The following is a 26013-nucleotide window of genomic DNA, read 5'->3' on the forward strand; positions in this document are numbered from 1 at the left end:
GGGTTCTCAGGCCCCCGTGCTTGCCGTGCTAGCCTGACAGATAAAATGATCCCCCTGGGGGCACCTGGGGACAGTCTTGGAGCTGTGGACCCATGCTGTGACAGAGGAGGCTTGTCTGGAGTGTAAACGAACCTGTCAGAGCAGAACCCACGGTCCCAGGGTCACCTTTAGAAGCGAGGGCAAACTCTAAATTCAGTGCCTGCCCCCTTTCTCCCCTGTGAAATCCAAACCAGCTTTGAGATGGTTACACTTTGATGGTAAAATGGGAGTGGGTGTGGTTTAGGGAAATAGCATCTGCCCCGCATGACTTTGGGGGCCTGACAGAGTGATCCAAGCGGACCCGAAGTCTGATTCTGGTGTGACGTCTGGGCGAGTGACTCAACCTCTGAGCCTGTTTCCAGTTATAAAATGAGAGAGAAACCTACCAAATAAGGTTCCAAATAAGGTTCCTCGTGTGTGTTCCCACTAATTTCTACATCCGTGGGCCAGAGGAGAGGGAGGGGGTCACAGAGGGAGTTGCGATGGAAAGGTGATAAGAGCTATATCTGTACCCCACAGCTAAACAGTGACAAGAATGCAGAGAGGTGTAAATGCCAGGGTGGGGGGTGAGAAGCAAGGAGATGGGGGGAAAAGCCAGGGCCAGAAATGGAGTGTCCCTGTCCTGTATGTCATGCTCCTGGGAATTCAGCATGACAACCAGCCTCTCATACACACTTCCCCGTTTAGGATGGTGATCCATAGAGTTAGCAGCCCGTGCTGCGCTGGATACGTGTGAGATTAATAATACGAAGCAGCATTACTGAGCCACACTGGGGCGTAGGTTCTGTCACAGCCACACTGTGCAGTGTTTCAGGGAAGAGCCCAGAACCCCGGGTTGGTCTGCACTCACGCTCCCCCATCATTCACTCCTTTGGTGCTCTGTTTCTCCAATGAGACGGTAAACTCCCTTGGCAGCTGGGAATTACCCTCTGTCTCCCTACTGTGCCTACCTTGATGCTCCCGAACATTGGTGTTTAGTGAACCTTTAAGCAGAAATAAAAGTAGTATTCTGGAGCACAGTGTCTTACTCATTAAGTGATGCCACTGACCCAAAAGTTCTTTCCAAGACAGGTGTGGACTTGGGAGGAGGAGAGTGCTGGCTGTGAGAGCGCCGTCTGCAGGACTGCTGCTTCCTGCCACAACGTGACTGTGCTAAGAAATGTAAAATTATTAAAAACGGGGCAACGTGGTTATTACTATTTTTCAGCCGAAGAAAGTGAGCTTCAACGAGGTCACACGGTTTGCATATGAACTCTTGGTCTGGTGCTCTTTCTACTTCCCTGACCCAGAGATCCGCTTTCGGCCGAAGTGATAGGCTGGTCGCCCCCCAAGTAGAGCGTCCGTTCCTGGGGCGAGGGGTGTTCACTATCCCCCCATCCATTGTTCTGCATTGCCCACCCCAGCACCTGCTGTGGTTTCGACATCACCTCTGGTGAGCTGGCGGTGAGAGGGCCGAGAGTAGGGTGAACACGGGTCGTATTCCTGAAGAGGGAAGGGCTGGCAGGCATTTTATGGCTCGCCTGGTGCCCGGGACTTTGCTGGGCACTGCAGCGCCAGTGTCCTCGCCCCCACTTCTACCCTTATAAATGAGAGACTCCAAGAAGTAACCACTCGTGGCCCGAAAGCCAGTGGGAGAGGCGAGGGGGCGGCCAGGGGAACGGGCTTCGCCCCGCCCCCCCCTCCCCGTAGTGGGGGGTCCAATGCCTGAAGATAGTGGGCTTGGGCGCCCGCCGCCCTGCGGACGCGGTACCCAGGCGGTGGCCGAAGCGACGGGCGCGGCGCCTCGCATCTTGCGGGGGCGGGGCGGCCGCGAGCGCGCCAGGGGCGGGTTCCTCGGAGCAGGCTCCGCCCCCCCCAGGAGCGCGGGTTTAAAAGGAGGGAAGGCTGGGGCCCCGGCCGTAGTGGCTGCGAAGCGCGCCGAGGCGGAGGCTCGGCGAGGGCACAGCCATGACCCTGCGGGCGGGGGGCGCTCGGCTGCTAGGCGGCCTCCTGCTCTTCGCTCTGCTCGCTGCGGGCGCCGCGCCGCTCAGCTGGGATTCTCCGGAGCCCCGCAGCAGGGCCAGCAAGATCCGAGTGCACCCGCGGGGCAACCTCTGGGCCACCGGTAAGTCTTCGGGACCCGCGCAAGCGCCCTTCTCCGTGCTCGGATCCCATTTCCCTTCTCAGGCCGTTCCTCAGCCACGGACTCTGGTGTCTGTGCAGATGAGGACCCTGGAACCCGTCTAATTTAATAGATGGAAAACTTGAGACCCAGACAGTTCAGTGACTTGGCTGAGATCGCTCAGCCAGTTAAAGCAGAACTGGGGCTGGATGCTAGATCTGCCTGCCAGCCGGTGCCCCTGGCCTTAGGCAAGAGTCTACTGAATCCTCTTCTGTCCTCTGGTGTGTCTTCTCTGCCCCTGCACCTGGCAGACACTTCTTCCTTCTCCGCTTTCCTCCTTGCCCTCGCCCGGCCCCTGGAAAGCAGGCAGCACAGCTGGCAGAGTTTCCCTCCTTCCAGCTGTGCCATCCTCTCCTGTTCAGGAAAAGCGGAGGTGGGCTTTGCTACCAACCCCGGGGTGTTTGTGGCTCCTTGGTGAGGAGGAGAGGGAGGAGGAAGGTTGCCCGTGGGTCTTCCTGCCATGAGAACTGAAAGTTGGGAGAGATGGGGAACTTTCCCACTGAGATGGGATCCTCTCTCCACCTTCCTTGTGCCTTGGCACCTCCTTTCTAGGTCACTTCATGGGCAAGAAGAGCCTGGAAACCCCCAGCCCATTCCTCTTGGGAACAGCTCCCCACATCTCCCTGAGGGACCAGAGACGGCAGCTGAGTCACGATCTGCCCAGGATCCTCCTGCTAAAGAAAGTTCTGGGCGTGAGCCTTAGCAGCCCAGCACCTCACCCCCAGGTGAGCCAGGCTCCCACCTCAGGACCAGGAGAGACCCAGCTGCTCCTGGTTCCAGCCCGGGGCTTAGGGTGTGACTTCTCCCCAAGGTATGATGGGCCCCAGAAAGCCAGGGATTCCAGGCTCTCCCCATGATCCAGAGTTCAAAGGGAGAAGACTTTGAAGAAAGGAAGCTGACCTTCCCAGTAGGGAAGAAGTTCCCCCTCACCGAGTCCTCAGTCTAAAGTCACAGCCTAGGATTAGCCAGCCTCTTGCAGCAGGACGTGCCCCCCACCCCCAGGCCTGCCCCACCCCAGCTGTCCACGTTTGCCGTGCCTCGGGGATACTTACGGCTACAGTTGGGACCCTGAGGCCCAGAGAGGAGGAGAGTCAGCATCCAAGACGGAGTCCAGACCTTGTTCGCCCTGACCATTGCTCTTCCCAGTCACTCGTCTGCCTCAGTGACCCTCAGTGCAGGGTTTCTCAACCTCAGGACTCTTGACATCCTGGGCTGCATAATTCTTTGTTGTGGGGGCTGTCTTGTGCATTGTAGGAAGTTTGTAGTATCCCTTGTCTCTATCCACTAGAGCATCCTCCTCTGCTCAGTTGTGACAACAGAAAAACAGGTTTTTCCAGACATTGCCAGAGGCCTTCTTGTGAGGGGGTCGGGGGAGGGAGCCAGATTACCTTTGGTCATAAACCACTGACCTATGAGATCCAAGACCCCAAAGTAGAGCCAAGCCAGCTTTGGTCTCTGGCCTGGTGGAAGGGCAGCTCTTCATTCCCTGCTCCTGAGGCGGTCCCCACCCCACACAACCTTCCCGGTACTTTGTTACTGTGGGCAGAAGGCAGTGTAATGTGGTAGAATGTGGGTTCTGGGGACAGCGTGCTAGGCTCCTAACCTAACTAGTAGCTGTGTGACCTTAAAAATGTCACTTAACCCCTCTAAGCCTCATCTTCCTCATTTATAAAATGGGATTGATAGCGCCCATCTCATATTAAACAAGACCTTTTGTGTCACATGCTCAGCATGAACTCTGGCACATAGAAAGCACTTCGTAAACAGGAGCTATCAGCAGTACCTGTTACAGACTCACCTTCATGCCTCCACTGTGCCCAGCATATAGTGCACACTTTTTGAAGGAAGGGAGGGGGCATTCCCTAGAGAAGGTCTAACCCCAGCCCCAGTCAGCATGCCTGGTCCTCCTCATGCACAGAATTGCCAGCCCCTGGGGACCTCAGATGTAAGGGCCAGGAGCTTGGGCTGGCTGAGTCTGAACGGAGATGATGTCACCTCTGGCTGGGGCTGTTGGTCTCGAAGGCCTAAAGCATGCAGACCAACTAGCAAGTCTCAGAGGAAGCAGTACCTAGCACTAGAGGATGGGGCTTCAGAAGTGAGGTCTGGGGCAGAGCTGAGGGCGGGGGAGGGAAAACGTTGACACTGGCCCAGGGCCAGGCACGCACATGGACTTCACTTCTGTGATCTCCTTGACTGTCATGATCACTCTGAGGTTGGGCTGTCACCCTGGGAAAACCACCACCCCGACCCCTCCCACCTCTTCTTCTGGGAGAAAGGCGCTAGGGGGAGGCTGCCTAGGCTAAGAGCCTGCCCCTGCCTGCCTCTGTGGACGCCTAGCACTTAGGAATGGCAGGACGCCCCTGTCATTTCCCCGCTCCGCCCAGCTCAGTTCTTCTGTGTGTTCCCCTTCGGTACAGGAGGCTGCTGGTGCGAGCGGTGCAGAAGTGACACCATTAATGAGGAAGATACGACGACGTGGCTTGGACCGTGCCCTCCCAGGGGAGGAGCTGAACGGGACCCTGGCAGTGGCCCCATCTGGACGTAAAACCTGGCCTCAAATCTCTGTGACTCCATTAGTGTGATTTCTGGTTGTGTCGCCAGGAATATTGCCAATGCAGACACAAATTACGTCCCTGCTGTGTTTCTTGCTTCCCTGTTGAAGTTGTGAATAAAACCCAGCTCTTTATGAAGCATGTCTGATCCTCTCCTTCCAGCTATGTTTGAGGGCATGGGAGGGAAAGGGGGGCCGAAAGACTGGAGGACAGGATGCTCAGTAAGATGGAGCTGGCTCCAAAAAGCCAAGAAAACTTCACGACACCAGCCTCCTGAGGACTCCTAAGTCAGTCGCTCGTTCAGCAAGCAGGTACTCAGGGCCTGTTCTATATGCCTGGTCCTGTGCCAGGCGCTGGGTTCTTACTCACCTCTGCCACCTGCTGGCACAGGCAAGTCTCATGTTTCCTCTCCTGTAAAAGGGAGCTGCCTACACTGCAAGATGGGGTTTTGCTTACCGCATTTCATTTCATTCCCACGCCAAGCTTCGAGGGGAGTGCTCAGAACATGCAAGAGAGTGAGCCGAGCTAGGATCCAGCTCTCGCTGTCTGCTTACTCTCTTCTCTGGCCTTTGGTAGAGTTGCCAGAGGTACCAAATAAAAATAGAGGACACCCAGTTAAATTCTGATTTCATTTAAATAATCAATAGTTTTTTCGTATGAGATGTCCTAAAGACTGCATGGACATACTTATAAGAAAATAAACTTGTTTATCTAAAATTCGAATTTCACCGGGCATCCTGTATTTTCTCTGGCCTTGACACTTTGCTCTGCAAATATCCTGTCGTAAAACGGGCGGGTATTAGGTCCCTGAGGCCCCGCCCGGAACTGACATCCTGGGAACCCCGGATTTTACGTCATTTTCCCCGGAGCTTTTGCCGGGAGAACCCCGGACCCAGCCGGTCAAGGGCACCGAGCGCTGGTGTCGGCGGTCGGACACCTCTCGGCCCCGTCCCGTTGGCGTGAGCCACGCCCCCAGCCCGAGCCGGCCGCGCCCACTTCTCGCGAGAGGTTCGCGCCTGCCCGGGAAGGTTCTCAGAGGCGGAAGTGGGGTAGCGGAAGCGGCGTTGCCATGGAGTCAGCGGAGGACTGGCTGGTGGAATCCTTGCGCTTGTAAATCCTGTGGGCCTGGGACGTGGGACCCGGGCCTGCAGCTGGCCGCGCGGGGGGACGGGTGCGGGCTGGAGCGCGTGAAGAACCCTGGAGTGGGCTGGGGGGGGAGGGGCCGACACCGAGGACTCCGCCTGGAAGTCGGCTCCCGCGTCTAGGAAGGGGCACCCGCCTGTGTGCGCCGTTGTGTGGGGTACTAGGAAGCGCAGTGCACTAGGAAGCGCAGTGCTTGCGGAGGAGAATTAATCACACGAGCCACCAATTATTTTGCGCCAGCCGGAGTGGATCTCTGAACAGATTATCTGTCTCTCTGCTTCCTCACATCAACCTTGGGAAGGAAGTCTGAGTACTCTGGGAATCCCATTTTATAGATGAGGACCGAGGCTCAGGGATATTGTGACTGGCCTGGGCCCAGTCACACGGGGGTTAAAATGTGCAACAAGACCTGCTCCCAGGTCTGCCTCACTCCAGAGCCTGGGTCCCTTACCCACCGGATCACACCGCCCTCTCAGAGTTGTTGAACAGCTGTAGAGTGGTGCGCACCATGTGACATTGTGTCTTTATCATGCAGGTACCAAGATTTCCATGCATTCGACCTTTCCGAAGCCACACGAGTCCTTGAATGGATTGATGACAAAGGTGATGTGCCCTACCTGGCCCTGAAGGAGATGGAATCTTCCTTCTCAGGCTGGGACTCTGAAGCTCAGCCCAGAGGGACCCAGCCCACACTTCTGGGAATCTGAGGCCTCTTCTTGGTCTCCGTCAGCGCTTATATTCCTCTTATTAAGGTCTAAGTCTCTTCCATTCCCCAGTACAAGGCTGCATACCAATGGCAGAGGAATTTGTCTTTGCTTTGGGGGATTTGCCGGAATTTCTAGATCCCAGCCATGGTCCAGGATCTTCCTAGCAGTTTGTCACAGCTCCTTCTTCTTTTTCCAGGAGTCTGTGTTGCTGGCTATGAAAGCCTGAAAAAAAATGAGATTCTTCATCTGTTATTACCTCTCAGACTTTCTGTAAAAGAAAACCAGGTAACTAGAAATATAAATGCTGAGCATGTGTGTCTCCTTTTGTTAAACCTTTAGGGAGTTCCTGTTGTCTACTAGGTATTGCCCTGGACACCAGAAAGAGAGGGGGACAAACACCAGTTCTCCCCTTCTAGTCTAATAGAGGGAGGCAAGTACCCACAGAGAGGAGTGCTACAGAATGTCTGAAATTTACGGGGGCTCCCAGAGGAAGAGGGCAGTTTAACGTCATCAAAAAGAGACCCAGGGGCACCTGGGTGGCTCGGTCAGTTGGCAGTGTGACTTCGGCTCGGGTCATGATCTCACAGTTCGTGGGTTTGGGCCCCACATCGGGCTTTGCACTGACAGCATGGAGCCTGCTTCCAATTCTGTCTCCCACTCTCCCTGCCCCTCCCCTGCTCACACATTCAAAAATAAACATGAAACCAAATTTTCTTTTTTTTTTAAATAGATCTAGAGAGCCATTAGGGTATAGAGGGTGGTGGAAGCCCTTAGAATGGTTGAGATCACCTAGGATGACTGTAGTGTCTCAGGAATAAAAGCAGAAGATGTCCAAAGATAAAACTTCAGGGAATACACGTAAGGAACGGTTAGAGGAAGACGAACCCACAACACCTACTCAGAAGGAATAATAGTCTTCGAAGTAGGAGGGGTGTCAGAAAAGGTCAGTGTTTCAGAAGCAAAGAGAAGAGAACATGTGAAGAAGAAAAGAGGTAGTAGCTGCCCAGGGTTGCTGTGGAATCTCTCAGACCCATCTCATGGGGCAGCCTGACCTTTGTTTCCCTGGGGGGAAGCTTCCTGCCTAGTGCTCCTGATGCCCACCCCCCCCCCCATCCCCACCACTCAAGCTTGAGCCGGGAGCTCGCTCACCCATCCTGAGCCTTGATGAGAGGCCTTATTTACCTCCTACCTCACCCCTGGCTTCTTTTGCTTGTGGCCACCTCCCTTCCCTCTGCTTCCGGTTGCTCACGGGGAGATAGTGGAGATAGTGGAGATAGTGGCGTCTGGTGGCCGAGAGCATGAACTTTGGTCAGACAGACTTGGGTGCAGATTCACAGCGTAATCCCTGTGTGACCTTAGAAAAGTTGCTCAAGCGCCCTGTGCCCGAGTGTTGTCATTTTCGAATCGGAGTGATTACAAGAACCTACGTGACGGGGTGGTTGTAAGCATTCAATGTGATGATGTAGAAAAAACACTAAACACAGTGCCTGACACGGCGAACACTGGACAATTGGTGGCTGTTGCATTTTTATCGTTAGAAGAACCGGGGCGCCTGGGTGGCTCTGGTGGCTAAGGTGCCCCACTGGCTCAGGTCACAATCTCACGCTTTGTGGGTTTGAGCCCTGAGTTGGACTGCCAGCACAGAGCCTGCTTGGGATTCTCTCTCTCTTTACCTCTCTTTCTCTCTCTCTCTCTCTGTCCATCCCCCCCCCCCCCCCCCCCAGAGTTCATCTGAAACGTTCCTTGGGAAAGCAGGCTCTCTGACCAGCCACCCCTTTGCATTTCAGGGCTTATTCCCAGAAAGAGATTTCAAGGTACGCCACGGAGGATTTTCAGACACGTCTGTCTTTGATCTGAAGCACGTGCTGGACACAAGGTATGGTCAGCTCCGTGACCCAGCCCTTCCATTTGGGGTGGAGCGGCTAGAAACGTCCGGGGCGTCCTGCCTCTTGATCGCCACCTCTGCCCCTACCCTCTCAGCACACAGGCGCGCCCACACATCCGGATTCACAATATTAAAAAACCATTGTTCCGGTAGCTTCATGTCCCTCGCAGACCTGGGGACGAATGTTCCCCACAGAGCACCAGAGCTGTTCCAGGGAGTGCAGTTTGTCAAAGAGCTGGTGCTGGGTAGCGGGGACTAATAGCCCCAGTCGGCGGGGGCGGAGAGTCTCTGGGTCAGGGCTGCGTGTTCCGGCTCCGTGCTGGTATTCTGTGAGGACCCACCAGGCCACGTAGAAGCCTGGGCTCAGTCCCGTGACTCCCGTGAGCTCTGGGGCTGTCCCTCATCTGTTACATGGGGGTGACTGGTCTTGCTGACCCCTTCCTGCAGGAAGCTCTCCCGGTGTGGGGAATGTAGGGATCCCAAGCTGAGGGTGCATGTGGGGGGTGGGGAGGTAGGCGGGGGAGCGCCCCACGGTCTGGACTGATACTTCCTATCTGGTTTGAATAGGTTGCTGGTAACCAGTGGTCTTCCAGGTTGTCACCTGCATGTGTGGCAGGTGACAGAGGACAGTGGTGAGTGAATTTGACGTGGTGGGGGCTGGGCTGATACTCCTACACCCCTGCCCCGAATGTAAGCCAGTTAAGAAGAGCCTCAGGGGAGCCTGGGCGGTTCAGTCGGTTGAGCACCCAACTTCGGCCCATGATCTCACAGTTCGTGAGTTTGAGCCCCGCGTCAGGCTCTGTGCTGACAGCGCGCCTCAGGTCCTCCATCCGCCTCTCTCTGCCCCTGCCCCGCTTGCGTTCTATCAAAAATAAATGCTAAAAAAGAAAAAAAGCATTCTCGGGGCCAGGCGGGAATGAAAATGCAGTATCTACTTGGTCACGGGCAAAGATGCATTAGCTACCAGAGTCCGGCTTACAGCTCCCAAATGGAGCTTCCTGTAGCTCGCTCCAGGAACTGAGTTGGCCGACCCAGTCGGGAGCAGAGCACCTAGTGAAGCGGCGCCTCTCCCCCCGGCAGGGGCGGCTGCGAGGGCAGAGCTGGGGTCGCTCAGGTGAGCTCGCCTCTTGCAGGAGGTGGCGGCGGGGGCAAAGAGGTCCCCTTTCTTCGTGGCCATGGAAACCTAAGGAGCGAGCTGGAGGCGAGGCGGGGCTGACCGGTCTCCCTCTTAGGTCACTCTGCTCCCTGGCGGCAACAGGAAAAGGAGCTGGGAGTGCTGATCCCGTTCCCTCACGCGGAATAGGGCTCCTTCCGGCAGTGGGTCTGCGGGTTCCCATCCGGGAGGCGCCAAGAGCTTGCAGCCCTGATCCAGCCCCTTCCATCCTTCCACCGTCGGCCAGAATGGAGACGAGCCTCGGGGGCTCAGGACCACTGTTGGAACCGGCCCTTTGCTTGTGTGACCCTCTGTCCCCGGCCCCACGCCGCCTCGCTTAGACGCTTCCCAGAAACTGGCTGGCAGCTGTCGGCTTCTCCCCAAGTTTCACTGGTACAGAACGGCCGCTCTTGTGCTCATTTGCTTTTCGAAGTCGCTGACTCAGAGGGCTTTTCCCTCGTTGTTTGTCACTTGTCACTTGTCTAATGTTGTAGCTGCCAGTTTGTATCGTTTCCTTGTACCTATGATGATTTTTTTACAATTTTATTGAAATTCACACATTGTAAGTGGACGGTTCTGTGATTTGTAGTACATTTAAGAGCTGTGCAGTCATCACTATAAATCAGTTTTAGGACATTTTCATAACCCCAGTAACATCTCTTGTGCCGTTTACTGCTAATCCCCATGCCCACACCTGCCCCAGGCAACCACTAAGCTACTTCCTGTCTCTATAGTTGGTTCGCCTTTTCTGAACATGTCCTGTCAGTGGAATCGTACAGTATGCAGTCTGTTGTATGTGGCCTCTTTCGCTTCTCACAGTGCTTTGAGGTCTTCTGTGTCACACCTGGTGGCACCTGGTGCCCCAGACACTGTCAGGACGAACGGCAGTGATACATTGTGAATCAGTGGTTCCTTTTTGTGGCCGATTAGTATTCCACTGCGTGGATCTATTCTGTTGGGCCAGCCTTCACCAGTTGATGGATCTGATTTTTGGCTATTATGAAGAATGCCGCCAAGAACATTCATCTACGGGTCTCCGTGTGGACATAAGTTTTCATTTCCCTTGGATAGACAGGAGTGGAATTGCTGGGTCAGGTGGTCAATTTATGTTTGATTTTTTAAAGAAACTTCCAAAGTGTTTTCCAAAATGGCTTCATTGTTTACATTCCCCTCAACAGTGTGTGAGGGTTTCTATTTTTCCATGTCCTCATTAACATTTGTTTTTGTCTTTTTTGTTAAAGCCATCCTATTGAGCGTGAAATTGTTTCTGCTTGTGGCTTTCATTTACATCTTTTTTTTTTAATTTTTTTAACGTTTATTTATTTTTGAGACAGAGAGAGACAGAGCATTAACGGGGGGAGGGTCAGAGAGAGAGGGAGACACAGAATCCGAAACAAGCTCCAGGCTCTGAGCTGTCAGCACAGAGCCCGATATGGGGCTTGAACTCACGGACTGTGAGATCATGACCCGAGCTCAAGTCGGACGCCCAACCGACGGAGCCACCCAGGTGCCCCTCATTTACATCTTTTTAATGACTAATAATATTGAGCATCTTTTCATGGGCTTATCAGCCATTCATATATCTTCTTTGGTGAAATGCCTATTCAGATCTTCATGAGGCAGTTTTGTTGTTTTTTTCCCCCACCCCCAGCAGGCTGAGATGGCATGCTGTCCCAGGCCCTTTGATGTCCTGGTTTCACTGTACGTTTAATAGATACTTGCTCAAATTAACCAATAATCTGTACAAGGTGACAGTAATATTAATAAGCGTATTATACTCCAGGCACTGTACCAAGTACTTTCCATGCATGATATCATTATATTCTCAGAAGTCTGAGAACAGAGTCTGTCCCAGAGAAGCTAACTTGTTGAAAGTTACAAAGATAGTAACACGACCTGGTCATGGGTCTAGTCTAACTTCAGGGTCTGCTCAGAACCATGTCAGGGTCTAAGTATAGTTAGATGATAATAATTGATCTCAGTACAGGTGTACGGGCTCTGAAAAAAAGTGGTAGGGTACTTACTGAGCAGCAATGTGGTCCCTGCCTCCATTTTGCTTTGAGCTGGTTCCTGGAGGCAGATTTGTCAATGAAAGGGAACATTTACGGGGGTACCAGCTGCCTCAGTTTGTGGAGTCTGTGACTCTTGATCTTGGGGCGATGAGTTTGAGCCCCACGTTGAGCGTAGAGATCACTTTGAAAAAAAGAAAGAAAGAAAGGGGCTCCTGGGTGGCTCAGTCGGTTAAGCGTCCAACTCTTGGTTTCAGCTCAGGTCATGATCTCACGGTTTATGAGTTTCAGCCCCATGTCAAGCTCTGTGCTGGCAGCACGGAGCCTGCTTGGGATTCTCTGTCTCCCTCTCTCTCTCTCTGCCCCTATCACATCTCTCACTCTCAGAATAAACTTTTTAAAGGGGAACAGTTATGATAATTACTGTTACTATTATTTGTAGCAGTAGCTAACATCTCCTCATTCAGTCAACAATTCCTCTTTGTGCTCTTTGGATGTGTCCAGCTGGGGATACAACAGCAAAGCAAAAACATAGATGCTTCTTCTTGGTGCTCATATTTGGTCACATATTTTGCCCAGTTTTTGATTTACTTTTTTGTCTTCATTGAGTTGTAAGAGTCCTCTGTACGTCCCACATACAGATTACTCGCCCAGTACGTGTTTTGCTAATATTTTCCCCCAGTCTGTAGCTTGTTTTTTCACGTTCTTAAGAGTGTTTTGGGGGCGCCTGGGTGGCGCAGTCGGTTAAGCGTCCGACTTCGGCCAGGTCACGATCTCGCGGTCCGGGAGTTCGAGCCCCGCGTCAGGCTCTGGGCTGATGGCTCGGAGCCTGGAGCCTGTTTCCGATTCTGTGTCTCCCTCTCTCTCTGCCCCTCCCCCGTTCATGCTCTGTCTCTCTCTGTCCCAAAAATAAATAAACGTTGGAAAAAAAAAAAAAAACTAAGAGTGTTTTGAAGCATAAGAGGTCTACATTTTAATGAGGTCCAGTTGGTCAGTGTTTTCTCTTAAGGACTGTACTCTCAGGGTCCTATTTAGGAAATCTTTACCTAACCCACAGATTGTCCCCTCTGCTTTGTTTTATTTTTCTCCCAGAGTTTGTTTTAGCACCAGCATTTAAGCCTGTGATCTCTTTAGTGTTCCCTTTTGTGTATGGCTTGAAGTAACAGTCGAAGTTCATCTTTTTGCGTGGAAATATCCAGTTGTCTCTTCCCTGTTTGTCAAAAAGCCTCACCTTTCTCCGCTGATTTGTCTTGATGCCTTTGTTGAAAGTTGCTTAACCATAAATACGAGGATTTATTTCTGGACTCTCAGTTCTGTTCCACTGATCTTTCTGTCTGTCCATAATTATGCCAGTAACTTTTAGTTGTTTCTTTATCTTTTCCTAAAAATAGGCCATGTGGGGTGGCAGTTGTTTAGAGATGAGTGGGAGAGGAGTCTCACCGTGTGGAGGCACCTGTTTGGGACCAGGTACCAAATAGGACCTAAAGCCCCAGGCCCAGGAGAGCTACTGGCCGAAGGGGGCTTGCTTTGACATTCATGTGGGAATGGGAAATCAGATCAAGACTTACCTTCCCCTAGATATTAGAGCAGAATATTCCAGAGCCTAGGGAAGATTGGCCAGCTGTTTGCCTAGAAGCCTAAAAGCGTAGCATTACCTAGGTGAATGTTCCAAGGTCCAGGTTTTGACCCCCAGCTTTGTTGTCTCAAAAACTTGATATTGTTACCACGTCCTAAACTAATCTGTTTATAGAGGCAGACGTACTCAGCAGACTCAAAAGACTGCCATGAGTATCCCTAAACGTGGAATATTCCAGGTCCTTATTCTTTGCCTATAGAAGATGGAATGTAATCAAAGACTGCGTGCTAAATGAAACCGTAACAAGAGGAATCAGCTGAGAAGTTTCCAGATTGTGTTTTTGCAAGTTGTCTTAGGCAGAAAGTATAAAACTTGAGAAGGCTCTGCTGGCCAGGCCTCACTGCCGTCCGTGCCCCTGGTGAGCGCCCGAGGCCTCTTCTTTCACTAGGGCTGGGGAAACCATTGAGCTGGATGAATACATTTCGAAAGGTCTCAGCTGAATTTCACCTGCTGTATCCACTCTGAAGTTCAATATTCAGTCTGGCGTGGCCCCTCCTGCCCTGGACAGACCCCAGTGTTTTCTTTGTTCCCATGGCTAGACAGCCCCCTCTCAGGGACACCACCGTCCTTTAGATCACCATTCATCCATTTGCTCAGTGTTGCAGGTGAGGGCGCCATTCTGACTCCTTAGGAGTGTGCCTACCTCTACTCTGACCTACTCTGTGTTGGGTTAATCCTCAGCCACAGCCTTCTTTTATTGCCAAGTTCTTGGAGGTGCCTCACTGTGTCTTTTGCTTTGATTTTCTAGTCATTTCTCTTTTCCGTTTGGGGCTGGTTTGCTAAATATGGTGTGGATTCCCTGGAGGAGAGCATTTTACCACTGACTAGAGAGAGGAGGAGGAGGAGGAGGAGGCCTGCACTTCTTTCTGAATAACTATAAAGCGGTTCTCCAGTCAGGAGGCTCCGAAGCCTTGTTTCCCACCCCATCTTTGAAATAGGTCTCTGACGGCTCTCCCGTGGCCGCCTCCTCTCCCCCATCAGAGGACAGATCACATCTGAGCAGCAGGTCCTGGGGAATCTGTTCCAGGCTCCTCAGAGGGTGTGGAAAGGGAAGAGGGGCTCACACGTGGCCCAGGAGAGTCAGGCAGGCTCTCCTGGGGCTGGTTTGAATCCCAGCCCCACCGGTGCTCCCCAGAGACCAACGCTGGTCCTGAGGCTCAGCTGTTGTGTCTGCTCCGAGCCTGCGTAGCTCCTGTGGAAGGAGCGATTACGTTCAATAAGTCTGGGGCAAGGCCACCCGGAGCCCGTGGGCTTGAGGAGCAACACGCAAGGGCCGTCTGCATTCTAGCCCGGCCCAGACACGGCCGTGCACCCCTGGGATGGGAACGCTCTCAGGGGGACTCGCTGCCATGTGCTCGCTTGACAAGCCACGTCAGCGTTCCTTCTTACCCGTTCCTTCCTCATGCTGGCTTTTACCTAGCCTGCGGAATTTAAAGAATAGATGGGTCTCCGTTTTCTTCAGAGAATGCGGAGACCAAATAATGAGCCTGTCTTGGAGCAAGAAAAAAAGTGGAAAATCTGCGTCCCCCATTAAGTAGTGTGTGCAGCAAAACTCCTTGTTCTCAGCCGAGTCCAAAATGGCTGCCATTAAGAGAAGCAGCAACCGTAGCAGGTGGCGGTGAGAACCAAGCAGGCTGAGACAAACACAACTGAAATTTCCTTCAACTTGAGGTCCGGCGACTCTTCTGTTCACAGCGTCGTGGGCCTTCCCGCCCCGTCTATGTCTGAAGACGACATCTGTGTTGTAACCGTTACTTGTTGGGCTTCAGCAGATCGCTGGAGGTCGTGGAACATGCGTCTGAAGAAATACTATTAGTTCGTGACCTCTGTACCGTTATTTTCACCTATGATGTAAATGACATCATCAGGGTGCTCTCTGCTTTCTTCTGTCTTTATTTGTTCTTTGCAAAACTATAAAAAGCCCCAACTGCTCTTGGGGTTCTGAGGTGGCTACTATGGTTCATTATCTCCCCTCTGCAGAACCGTGTGTAGGACAAATTGGAAAGAGACGGAAGCACTGGTGACCGTTTCAGAAATGGGAGCGGAACACAGTGCTCGTGTCTCACATCCTCCCTTGCCACCTGTCAGCTCCCTTTCTCTTCCTTGACCTCCTAAAGGCACGAGGGAAGACTGCTGGCCGGCCCTCACTTTGTGAGGTCTGGAGACTTCCTCACCGTCCCGGGCTTCAGCCTCTCCTCCTTTCCCCCCAGACGTCATTCAGGCTGTCAGCACCATTGCCGTGCAGGAGGAGGAGGGGAGTCTCTGGCCTAGGGTGGCCATCTTCTCTTCGATGGCCCCCGGAGTTCTGCACGGGGCGAGGCTCCGCGGTCTGAAGGTTGTGGATCTGGAAACTCAGAAGACCACGTACTCCTCAGGTACCGCAGCAGCTCGGCCCTCGCCGGCCTCTCCTGGCGGCCTCCCTCAGCCGTGTGAAGAACAGAGTTCAGCCGCGTGTGCCAGGTGCCGGGGATACCAGGTGGAGGCGAGGCGGGCCCTGGCCTCGAGGGGCTCCCGCACCGGGGCTGGAGGAGGCAGGCCCGGGACCGGCACCGACCCAGCTGGGCGGAGCGTGGCGAGGTGCCTGGGGCCAGAGGGAAGCTTCCGGAGGAAGGGGCCCCTGCCCGGCCGGACTCCTGTGACTCCAGCAGCTTTTCTGTGTCACCGTGTGTCTTCCAGGGGTCGGCGACAGTGAGGAGCTGAGCAGCCTGCAGGTCCTGGACGCAGACACCTTTGCCTTCTGCTGTGCCTCAGGCCGGCTGGGGCTCGTTGACATCCGCCAGAAGTGGGCGCCGTCAGAGAATGCCGGCCCCGGCCCCGGGGCCGCTGCAAGGAGGTGGTGTGCTGAAGTTGGGGGCCGACGCCGGGGCCCTGGGCCCAGCATTGCCAGCCTTGGCTCAGACGGGCAGCTCTGTCTCCTTGATCCCCGGGATCTCTGCCACCCTGTGAGCTCGGGGCGGTGCCCCGTGTCCGCGCCGAGCCCCGCCCCAGAGCTGCTGCGAGTGACCTGGGCTCCAGGCCTGGACGACTGCCTGGCCATTTCAGGTACCGCCGGGCATCCTTTCGTGTCTGTTACTTGATCCCTCTCTTCCAGAGGACCGTATGGTGCTCAGGAAGGAGCCTACAGCCCCGTAATACATCTGGCCCCGAGCTGAAAGTTCGAGGTCAGCTCTCCAGGTGCTTCTGTGGCAGGTCCTTCCCCATTCTGGCTACTAAACTTCCACATCAGTAGCAGGCCTTTCCTACCTGGGCGGGAGCTTGGAGCCGACATTGGCCGAGAGGCCTGCAGAGAACGAGGCAGCAAGGTGGCCCCGGGACGGCTCCAGGAAGAGCTGAGGGTATGGCAAAGTGCTTCCCAGCCTGCTTGCTTTTCGAATGATAGCAGGCCACCGGGTCCGTAGGCTCCTGGGTCTGGCCTGGCAGTTTCTAGCCGGATAAGGGTGTTAGTGAGCATCTCTAAAAGTCAGTGGGAAGGATCCATTGAAGGGAGAGGTTGAGAGAATAGTCGAGAGATTAAGAAAAGATCGTTGATAATGGCAGGATCCAGAAAGAGCAGAAGGAAAGAACCGAGCTTGGTGGAGGAATTGGCTTTTTGGTAGCAAGAAGACAGTGGGCTGGAGTGAGTGTGGGTAGAGCTAAGTCATGGGGGACAGGAGGGTGCTTCTCTCTAAAGCCTTCCATATCCCTACCAAGCAGGAGGCAAGGCCATCTGCTGAGAGGGTTCACATGTGGCAGGACTGGAATTGGAGGCAAGACTCAAAAGACTCTTGAGGCCTCAGTTCCCTGGTTCCCCAGGGAATAAGAGTACCGATTTCATACAGTTCTGAGGATTAAAAGAATTCATGTCTAGGATTGGCCTCACGCCTGGCACATAATAGATGAACAACAGAAATACACCATCACATGCCCTGTGGAGCCGACACTGAGGGCAGAGGATATGTGCCCTTCGGTTGGCTTCAGGCATCTTTTCTTTTTTTAAAGTAATTTCCACTCAGTGTGGGACTCAGAGTCATGACCTTGAGATCGAAGAGTTGGATGCCATACCGACTGAGCCAGCCAGGCGCCCCTGGCCTTAAGCATCTTGTTATTTGACTTTTCATCCTATAGCCTGTTTTAGTACCAGAGAGCAAACTATGAAATTACTTCAGGGGTGGGGCGCCTGGGTGGCTCAGTCGGTTAAGCAGCCGGCTCTTGGTTTCTGCTCAGGTCAGATCTCATGGTTCGTGAGTTTGAGCCCCACATTGGAGTCAGCACTGACCGTGTGGAGCCTGCTTGGGATTCTCTCTCTCCCCCTCTCTCTCTGCCCCTCCCACACACTCACGTTCTAAATAAATAAATAAACAAACAAACAAACAAACAAACAAACTTTAAAAATTACTTTAGGGGTGCCTGGCTGATTCAGTCAGTAGAGCATGCGACTCTTGATCGCAGAGTCGTGAGTTCAGGCCCCACGTTGGGCATAGAGATAACTTTTTTCAAAAAAATGAAAAATTACCTTAGAGTTTCAGTGTCAATCCTCTCTTTTCTTGTTCTTCCTCAGGTTTTGATGGGACAGTCCAGGTCTATGATGCCACATCTTGGGACGGAACGGGGGGCCAAGTAGAACCTGTCTTCACTCACAGAGGTCACATCTTCCTGGAAGACAATCAGACAGATGCTGCGCCACTGGTCACTACCCACACCTGGCACCCCCACAAGCCGAGGACCTTGTTATCGGCAGCAAGCGACGCCTCTCTGCACGTGTGGGACTGGGTGGACCACCGTGCGGCCTGCTGACTCCAGCCTCTCCCTGCCCAGGCCGCTGAGAAGAGAAGGAGCTACCGGAAAGCCAAGGTACTGCCTTAGGACTCAAGTGACCACAGGTCCCCGTTCCCAGCCAGGGGCCTTGGGCTAATTAACCAGCTTCTCTTAGCCCCAGTTTTAGTGATAACCGCCTCCCAGGGTTGTTGGGAAAGTTAGGAGTAATGTAATGTATTAAAAAATAATTGGCAAGGTGCGTGGCGCAGTAAACACTTGGCAGCGACCGTTTTGCCCTCACCCCACCCCCCGTGTAGAACGGCAGTGTTTCCTCCCTGTCTGTTCACAGTATCAGAGTGAGAACCAAAACAACAGCAAATGTTGTAAACCAGTTTTGTGAACTTTCTTACAGAACTCAAAATGTATATGGGCCAGTAAACATGAAAAAAAAAAAAAAGAGTCAACCCCAGGGGCGCCTGGGCGGCTCAGTAGGTTGGGCGTCAGCTCAATGATCAGGTCACGATCTCACGGTTCATGGGTTTGAGCCCCATGTTGGACTCTGTACCGACAGCTCAGAGCCTGGAGCCTGCTTCGGATTCTGTGTCTCTCCTCTCTCTGCCCCCCCTCTGCTTGCACTCTTTCTCCCAAAAATAAATAAAACATTTAAAAAATTAAAAAAAAAATGGGAGGCAAATAGTTCTCAGGGTGCTGAGAGCCAGGGTGGGGAGACAGGCCCTGTCCCCGGTACCCCCTGCGGCCCCCGAGTTCGGCCAGAGGCTGGGACCCCACCCCCACCCCCCGGTCCACCATGGAACACAGCCTTCACCAGGGTGGCACCTTGCCAGACCAGCCCCCGCCCTCCCAGGGGAGTAGGCCCAAGGGACGTTTCTTTTTGGCAGTCCGGTCCGTAGCAGATATTAAAGTGCCGCTGCATCCCCATCACATATACTTTCTCACTGTCCCACTTGTTAAAGAATGTTCAGCCATTTTGGTTTTGAAATTAGTTGATTACTAGTCACTGTTTGGACTCTGAGTTCTTAGAAAATAGCTTTATTGACGTGTGATTCACACACCGTAGGTACAGTTCACACACCATACAATTCACCCATTGAAAGTGTACGACTGAGTGGTTTGGTATATTGTCAATTCTTAAAGATTGTGGGGAGCATCTGGGTGGCTCAGTTAAGCATATGACTTCGGCTCGGGTCATGATGTCACGCTTCGTGAGTTCAAGCCCCACGTTGGGTAAGCTTGAGCCCTGCTTCGGGTGAGCCTCCTCCTTCTCCCTCAGTCCGCTTCTCCTCTCTGCCCCTTGCTCACTTGGGCGCTGTCGCGCGCACGCGCTCTCTCTCTCTCTCTCTCTCTCTCTCTCTCTCTCAAAAAAGAAAAAGGAGAAATGATTGTGGTAAAATACATATAACAATCTGTGGTCTTTTTTAGTTTGAAGCATACAATTGCACAGAATGAAGTACACCCACAGCATTGCACAAGCACCACCGCATCCAATTCCAGAACTTTCATCACCCCGAACAAACGGTGACCATCACGGCTCTGGTTTTCTGGCTGTGGGGAGGGCATACTTGTATTCCTCAGCTCGGGCCGCCGTGACAGAACCCCACAGACTGGGGGGCTCAAGCAGCAGAAACTCAGTACTCACAGTCTGGAGGCTGGACGTCCAAGATCCGGGTGGCGGCAACTTTCATCGTGAGGCCTCTTCTCTTGGCTTGTGGGAGCCACCATCTCTGTGTGCTCACATGGCCTCTTTGTGTCCCTGCAGAGAGGGCTCTGGTCTCTTTCCTCTTGGAAGGACAAGAGTCCTTCAGTCCTTTCAGATTAGGGCCCCAACATTATGACCTCATTTAACTTTATTTACCTCTCCTGTTTTTTTCATGTTTATTATTTATTTTTGAGACAGCATGCACACAGGAGGGGCAGAGAGGGAGAGAAAGAATCCCAAGCAGGCTCTGCACTGTCAGCCCAGAGCCCCACGTGGGGCTCGATCTCACAAACCTTGAGATCATGACCCGAGTCAAAACCAAGGGTCACGTGCTCACCTGATTGAGCCACCCAGGCGCCCCCTCCTTATTTATCTTTTAAAGGCTTCATCTCCAAATACAGTCACATTGGTGGTTAGGATTGCAACGTAGAAATTTGGGTTGAGGGCACAATTCAATTCATAGCACTTAGGAATTATTTTGAAGTGAGAAAAACCTAATTTTCAAATGAAATGTTTTTGTTTTGTTTTGTTTCAGTTTAACAGTGAAGTCGAGGGAACATTACATTTTGGAGTTTAAAATACCCAGTTTCAAGATGTGATCATTTTTACCATTTTCTGAAGTCTTCTACTCATTTCCCCCACGCCCCCTCGAGAGCTGATTCTGTTCTCTTCTCAGCCCTGTTCAGTTATGTCACATCAGTAGTTTGAAAATGGCCAAAATGGAAATATTTAACCCCACAGAAATTGGCAAATACTGCAGCATACCACTGTCTAACCTATGTTATGTCACCAAGTAAAAGCAGAAATGAGTTATTTTAGAAAATAGTAGAGTTAATGCATGAATTGAGAAGCTGTTTTGCTGAAAAATCCTGATAAAATGCATATCAATCAGTCATCGTCCAGCCAGAGGGCCAAACACCCCGAATAATTCAGTCGTGGGGATTTAGTTACGAGGCATCTGAAAGCGGCTGCGAGGGAAGGTGGGGCCCGCGACGTGAGCCACAGCAGGAAGTTACACGGAGGGTTACAGAGGGGTGGGGGGGACGGGTGACCAGAGCTGAACCGTTGGGCCTCCCAGTGGGGAGGGGAGCGCAGTAATCCTGCTGGTGGGGGCTGGAGCCACGGGCCAGGAGCGGGGACCGCCGAGGCGACCACGGGAGAGTGCAGGAAGTACAGACGGGCCGAGTCCCCTGGCTCCTCTCCTTCCGCCGCCCAGCATCCTGCCTGTGCCCAGGACCAGAGGACCAGATGTGACCGGAGCTCGTCCGTAGGGGAGCGCAGAGGGGCAGCCAGCAGGAGTCTGCACCTGCAGCATAAAGCAGAGGGGACGGAACCAGGATGGGTCTGAAGACGGAAGGCTGGCACCACATCGAAACCTCTATGAATTAAGCAAGAAAAAGGAAAGAAAGAAAATAGGACAAAGACTGTAAAAGACTACTGTGTCCAATTACATGTTAATTTGAAAATCTCAAGATACTGTTCATTTTCTTTTTTTGTGTTTATGTTTTGAGAGAGCATAAGTGGGGGAGGGGCATACAGAGGGGGAAAGAGGACCCAAAGTGGACTCCAAGCTAACAGCGGTGAGCCCGATGTGGGGCTCGAACTCGCAAATCATGAGATCATGACCTGAGCCGAAGTCAGACTCTCGACCGACTGAGCCACCCAGGTGCCCCGATACTGTTAATTTTCTTAAAAACATAGATATTTATAAACTGCTAGTTTAGTAGAAAATTTGAAATTACCCAATACTCAAGAAGGAAAAACTGGGATGCCGGGGTGGCTCAGTTGGTTAAGTGTCCGACTCTTGATCTTGGCGTAGGTCATGGTCTCACCGCTCATGAGATCAAGCCCCACATAGGACTCTACGCTGACAGCACAGAGCCTGCTTGGGATTCTCTCTGTCCCTTTCCCACTCTGTCTTTCTCTCTCTCAATAAATAATTTTTTTTTAAGTTTAAATAAACATTTAAAAAATAAAATGTTTTAAAAAAAAAAACACTTCAAGGAGTAGCACCAAAAAGAATGTTGGGGGTAGGGCAATTTTGTGGGTACATTTTTTTAAACTGTATTTTTTTAAATATTTATTTCTGAGAGAGTGAGCATGAGTGGGAGAGGGGCAGAGAGAGAGGGAGAGAGAATCCGAAGCCAGCTCCAGGCTCCAACCTGTCAGCACAGAACCTGACGCGGGGCTCAAACCCGTGGACCGTGAGATCATGACCTGAGCTGAAGTCCGAGGCTTAACTGACTAAGCCACCCAGGCGCCCCCATTATTTTAAACTTCTAAAGAACAGCAAGTTCCCATGCCATAAAGACGGTTTCATTAAAAAACAAAAAAAACTGGAGAACTAGCCGATTCCTCTTATGAAGGTGCTATAATCATATGATACCATATATAATCGTATAATACCAACACATGGCCCAGAAACTGGGTGTGCTCACAGACATGCGCACACACAGACACCCTTGCTCAAGCTCGGTCATTAACACTAGACGGTGGCCCTCAACACTGTCAGCCCCAGCATGCCTTCTGTGAGTACCCCTTTTCTGCCCTGAAATAAAATTTTACAGGGAAGATGGATTACTTACAATTTCAGACCCAGTGTGAATACAAAAGAATATGTGTTTTAATACATAAATGTTCATACGTGTGTAAAATCATCGAGAACAGGACCGCTCCAAGTACGGACCAGTACAGGTGTGTGCCGTATCTGTGACTCACGCACCAAGGAGTTGAGGACGTGACTCTTTGGAATTGGCAAAAACCTTGGAAAGTTCTGAACAAAAGAATGTGCCGTTTTCCCTAATTTACTTTTTAAGTTTATTTTGAGAGAGAGGGAGTGCGCACGTACAGGGGAGGAACGGAGAGAGAGGGAGAGAGAGAGGATCCCAAGCAGGCTCCGCGCTGTGAGCACGACGCAGGGCTCGATCCCGCGAGCCGCGAGATCATGATCTGAGCTGCAATCAAGAGTCACACGCTTAACCAACCGAGCCACCCAGGTGCCCCTATTTTCCCTTGTTTTCTATAGGAGTCGAGTTTCCGGGAAATTCGGATCTATTAAAACCGTGCAAAGCTGTCCTCCCGTAGATGTAAAAAGTTAGGGTCTAGGTCCACGTAAAAAGGGCTCCCCTCCATCACCGGTTCTCCAACTTTCACATATGTCAGAAGCACCTAGAGACCTGGTTCAGGTTGCTGGGCTCCGCTCCTGGAGTTTGTGACCAGTAAGAGTACCAGCCAGGGGTTAGTGAGAGAGGCAGGCCAGCCGGGGCTACTTCACACGCACGCGCGCACAGACCTGACCTTACGGACCTGGGGGAGCTGGGCCTGGGGCCCGCGGGCAGGCAGCTGGGAAGGGAAGGTGGGTGTAGGAGGGCAGAGCCGGGACCACCTGGAGCGGGTCGGTTCTCGCTGTCTCCAGTGTTGACGACGTGGGTCTCCTGCGGGAGGAGCTGGCACCCTTCGCCACGGAGCTGAGCCCACCCGTGGCCGAGGAGTGGGAGACGCTGGAGACAGAGCGGCCGCGTGCAGACCGGCGCCGGGGTGAGCTGCAAAGGCACCGGCCCCACGGCCCAGGCATCAAAGCAAAATGGCAGCCACTTAACTTCCTCCAGGTCTCACCCCACAGTGACCCTCGTGGCTCACTCTACCTGGAAACATACAGGGAAGGGAATTCCGGGGGGATGTGGTTCTACCTGGCCGAGTCACCACATTATAAAGCCACCTCAAGTTTGGGGGTGCGGCTGGAGAATTTGCACTTCTAGGAGGTTCCCAGGTGATGCCCTTGCTGCACGTATGTGAGCCACCCCGAGTCCCTGCACGTCCAGCAGCACGTGCGTTGGTCAGGACTGTCTCAACAATCGCGTTTCGTCTGCGTGGCCCCGGCCACCAAATGCCAGTTGAGCTTCCGATTTGTGGGACAACTACACGTCCTCACCTCCGGTTTCCAGAATGCTCCTGTGGGAACCTACACAGTCCCCGGGAAGGAACTCCTGGGGTTCTCTCAGCAATTCTAGGAAGATGCTCGAGAGAATCCCTAGAGGGACCTGCAGATACCCAGTCATTTCACACTGACATCAGCACAGGACCCACTCCAGCTCTGGGCAAGGAGAGCAGAGATGCAGCAGCACGGAAGGGAGAGAATGTTCGGGAACTGTTTCGGCCTCATAGAAATTCAAGAACTAAGAGAAAGACTAAGCAGCAAAACGGAGAGAAACAAAGAAATACAGCAAATGGCACTGCAGCTAAGGTGAGTAATCCAGTTCGGGACCGCTGTGGCTCCTGCGTGAGGCTGGGTCTCGGGGGAACAAGGATGCGAGTCTGGAAGGAGCCCTGGCCCGGAGCATGGACACCTGTGCAGAGAAGACAGGGGCGAGAAGGAACCGCAGCCTGAGACAGATGGACAGGGAGGGCAAGGAAAGGGAGACAGAGACAGGGCACGGTAAGGTTTGCATGAAGGCCGGAGGCATGAACGGTCCCTCCCGTGTGTCGTTGCCGTGACCGGTTATTATGAACGGGTCCGGTCAGCGGGGCTCGCAAGTGCCCGCAGCTGTGGGAGGTGGAGGTGACGCCACAGGTTCTGGTCCTCTCCACCGCGTTTACTGAGCATTGCACCGCGATGGCCGCTGGGATATGAGATACAGAGATGTGCCAACCTGGCCCCGCTGGCGGGGGACTTGGAAGGACCCACGTGTAGGGGGAAGCAGTCGTGCGTTCTGAGGGCACAGAGGGCCGAATATCCACCCCTGCTTGGTGAGAGACCAGGTGTGATCAGGAAAGAGGATATTTGAGTTGTATCCTTCCTTCAGGCCAAGGAGACGGTGGGGTGTTCCAGGCCGAGGGAACCACGTGGGAAGAGACAGAAGTGAGAAAAGCCACAGGCCCAGCCTGGGAGGCAAAGCAAGTTGAAAAGACGACTGAGAAAATGGGCTGTGGCCAGTCAGTAACGGCCCCGCGTGCCGGGCCGGAGAGCCGAGCCCGGAGGCTTTTGAGTGAGCAGATCCGGGCGGGGACTACGCGGCTGTCTGGATGAGGGACGTAGGCCTCCTCCAGGCCAGGAGAGCAAGGATGTGTGACAGATGCCCACCTGTGCGGCAGCCCGTCTTTATATGCTCGTTCATCGTTTGCGATACGTTTCCTCTGGGAAGTATAACCAGTCAGCGGGCGGTTTAGGTTTCCTCTGCCCAGCACCGCCCCGTGGACTCGGGCAGAGTGGGCGCCAGGAGGGAAGCCAGACACGAAGGACGAATGTGTGAATCTGCTTAACATGAGGGACCTGACAGGCCAATTCACGGGGACAGAAAGTAGAACTGTGGTTGCCAGGGCCTGGGGGGAGGGGAAATGGGGAGTTGGCGGTGAACGGATATACTTTGAGTTTGGGCTGATGAAAAAGTTTTGGTCTTGGATGGTGGTGATCATTGCACAGAAATGCAAATGTCTTTGATGCCCTGAATTGTACCCTTAAACATGGGAAAATGGTAAATTTAATGTTGTGTATGTTCTACTACAGTTTTTTTTTTTCAACTTGAGTTTTAAAAATTTATTTTATTTTTTGAGAGAGAGAGAGGGCACAAGTGAGCAAGGGGCAGAGAGATAGAGAGAATCCCAGAACGGGCAGAGGGAAAGAGAGAAAAGTGGGGCTCACCCAAAGCGGGGCTCGAACTCACCCAATGCAGGGCTCGAACTCATGAACTGTGAGATCGCGACCTGAGCTGAAGTCAGGTGCTTGCCACCCAGGCGCCCCCCCCAAAAAGTTTTTTGAATGTTTCTTTATTTATTTTGAGAAAGAGACACAGAGCACGAGTAGGGGAGGGGCAGAGAGGGAGGGAGACAGAGAATCCGAAGCAGCCTCCAGGCTATCAGCGCAGAGCCCCACGTGGGGCTCGAGCCCAGGAACCATGAGATCGTGACCTGATCTGAAATAAGAGTTGGACACTTAACTGACTGAGCCAGCCAGGCACCCCTGTTTTACCACAGTTTTCAAATGTGGGTGCCAGGGCCCAGTGCTTTAGAGGGCCCAGCCCCATCCAGCCCTCCTCTAGCCGTGTCCTTCTCCGTGGCCGGGAAGTCCGCATGGCCAAGGCAGTGCGCCCACAGATCCCACGTTCCTCCTCCAGGCCATCTTCCGGGAACCCGGGACCCAGAACGTCCTGTCTGAATGGCCTCTTGTCCATTCCATCCTCTCAAGGACAGGCTAGGCAGTCAGTGTGTGCACTCTGGGCCTGAGAGGTGGCCAGAGCAGCTACTGGCGGGAGCACGGCCAGAGAGGAGCACGGCCAGAGAG

At 53.0% G+C, this 26013-nt stretch overlaps 2 protein-coding genes across 4 annotated transcripts; both read left to right on the forward strand.

Annotated features, from left to right (window-relative positions):
* Positions 1-1931: 1931 nt before the first annotated feature.
* Positions 1932-4890, forward strand: NMB (neuromedin B). The gene is made up of 3 exons (XM_043554688.1): positions 1932-2143; positions 2753-2925; positions 4618-4890. The coding sequence occupies exons 1-3, from the start codon at positions 1987-1989 to the stop codon at positions 4780-4782; spliced, it is 495 nt and encodes a 164-aa protein (XP_043410623.1). The 5' UTR covers positions 1932-1986; the 3' UTR covers positions 4783-4890.
* Positions 4891-5737: 847 nt separating this feature from the next.
* WDR73 (WD repeat domain 73) lies at positions 5738-21208 on the forward strand. Of its 3 annotated transcripts, none has more exons than XR_006293164.1 (9): positions 5738-5862; positions 6431-6498; positions 6799-6887; positions 8390-8478; positions 9055-9119; positions 15496-15660; positions 15962-16327; positions 17823-18115; positions 20272-21208. XR_006293164.1 is itself a non-coding variant. In XM_043554687.1 (8 exons), the coding sequence occupies exons 1-8, from the start codon at positions 5822-5824 to the stop codon at positions 18056-18058; spliced, it is 1119 nt and encodes a 372-aa protein (XP_043410622.1). In that variant the 5' UTR covers positions 5738-5821; the 3' UTR covers positions 18059-18410. The 3 variants fall into 3 exon arrangements, 1 of the variants encoding a protein (XP_043410622.1); XR_006293165.1 differs by lacking the exon at positions 20272-21208 and adding an exon at positions 19460-19877; XM_043554687.1 differs by lacking the exon at positions 20272-21208 and having other exon boundaries at positions 17823-18410.
* Positions 21209-26013: the final 4805 nt, after the last annotated feature.

The sequence above is a fragment of the Prionailurus bengalensis genome, chromosome B3 (genome assembly GCF_016509475.1).
Source record: "Prionailurus bengalensis isolate Pbe53 chromosome B3, Fcat_Pben_1.1_paternal_pri, whole genome shotgun sequence".
Lineage (NCBI taxonomy): Eukaryota > Metazoa > Chordata > Mammalia > Carnivora > Felidae > Prionailurus > Prionailurus bengalensis.

What these genes read in the sequence shown, in the direction of transcription:
- NMB (XM_043554688.1), top strand. Translation starts at nt 1,987, where the DNA reads ATGACCCTGCGGGCGGGGGGCGCTCGGCTGCTAGGCGGCCTCCTGCTC. An exon ending in GGGCAACCTCTGGGCCACCG is followed by an intron (nt 2,144 to 2,752) that starts GTAAGTCTTCGG and finishes CCTCCTTTCTAG; the next exon opens with GTCACTTCATGGGCAAGAAG. An exon ending in GCCCAGCACCTCACCCCCAG is followed by an intron (nt 2,926 to 4,617) that starts GTGAGCCAGGCT and finishes CCTTCGGTACAG; the next exon opens with GAGGCTGCTGGTGCGAGCGG.
- WDR73 (XM_043554687.1), top strand. Translation starts at nt 5,822, where the DNA reads ATGGAGTCAGCGGAGGACTGGCTGGTGGAATCCTTGCGCTT. An exon ending in TGAATGGATTGATGACAAAG is followed by an intron (nt 6,499 to 6,798) that starts GTGATGTGCCCT and finishes TTCTTTTTCCAG; the next exon opens with GAGTCTGTGTTGCTGGCTAT. An exon ending in CGACTGCCTGGCCATTTCAG is followed by an intron (nt 16,328 to 17,822) that starts GTACCGCCGGGC and finishes GTTCTTCCTCAG; the next exon opens with GTTTTGATGGGACAGTCCAG.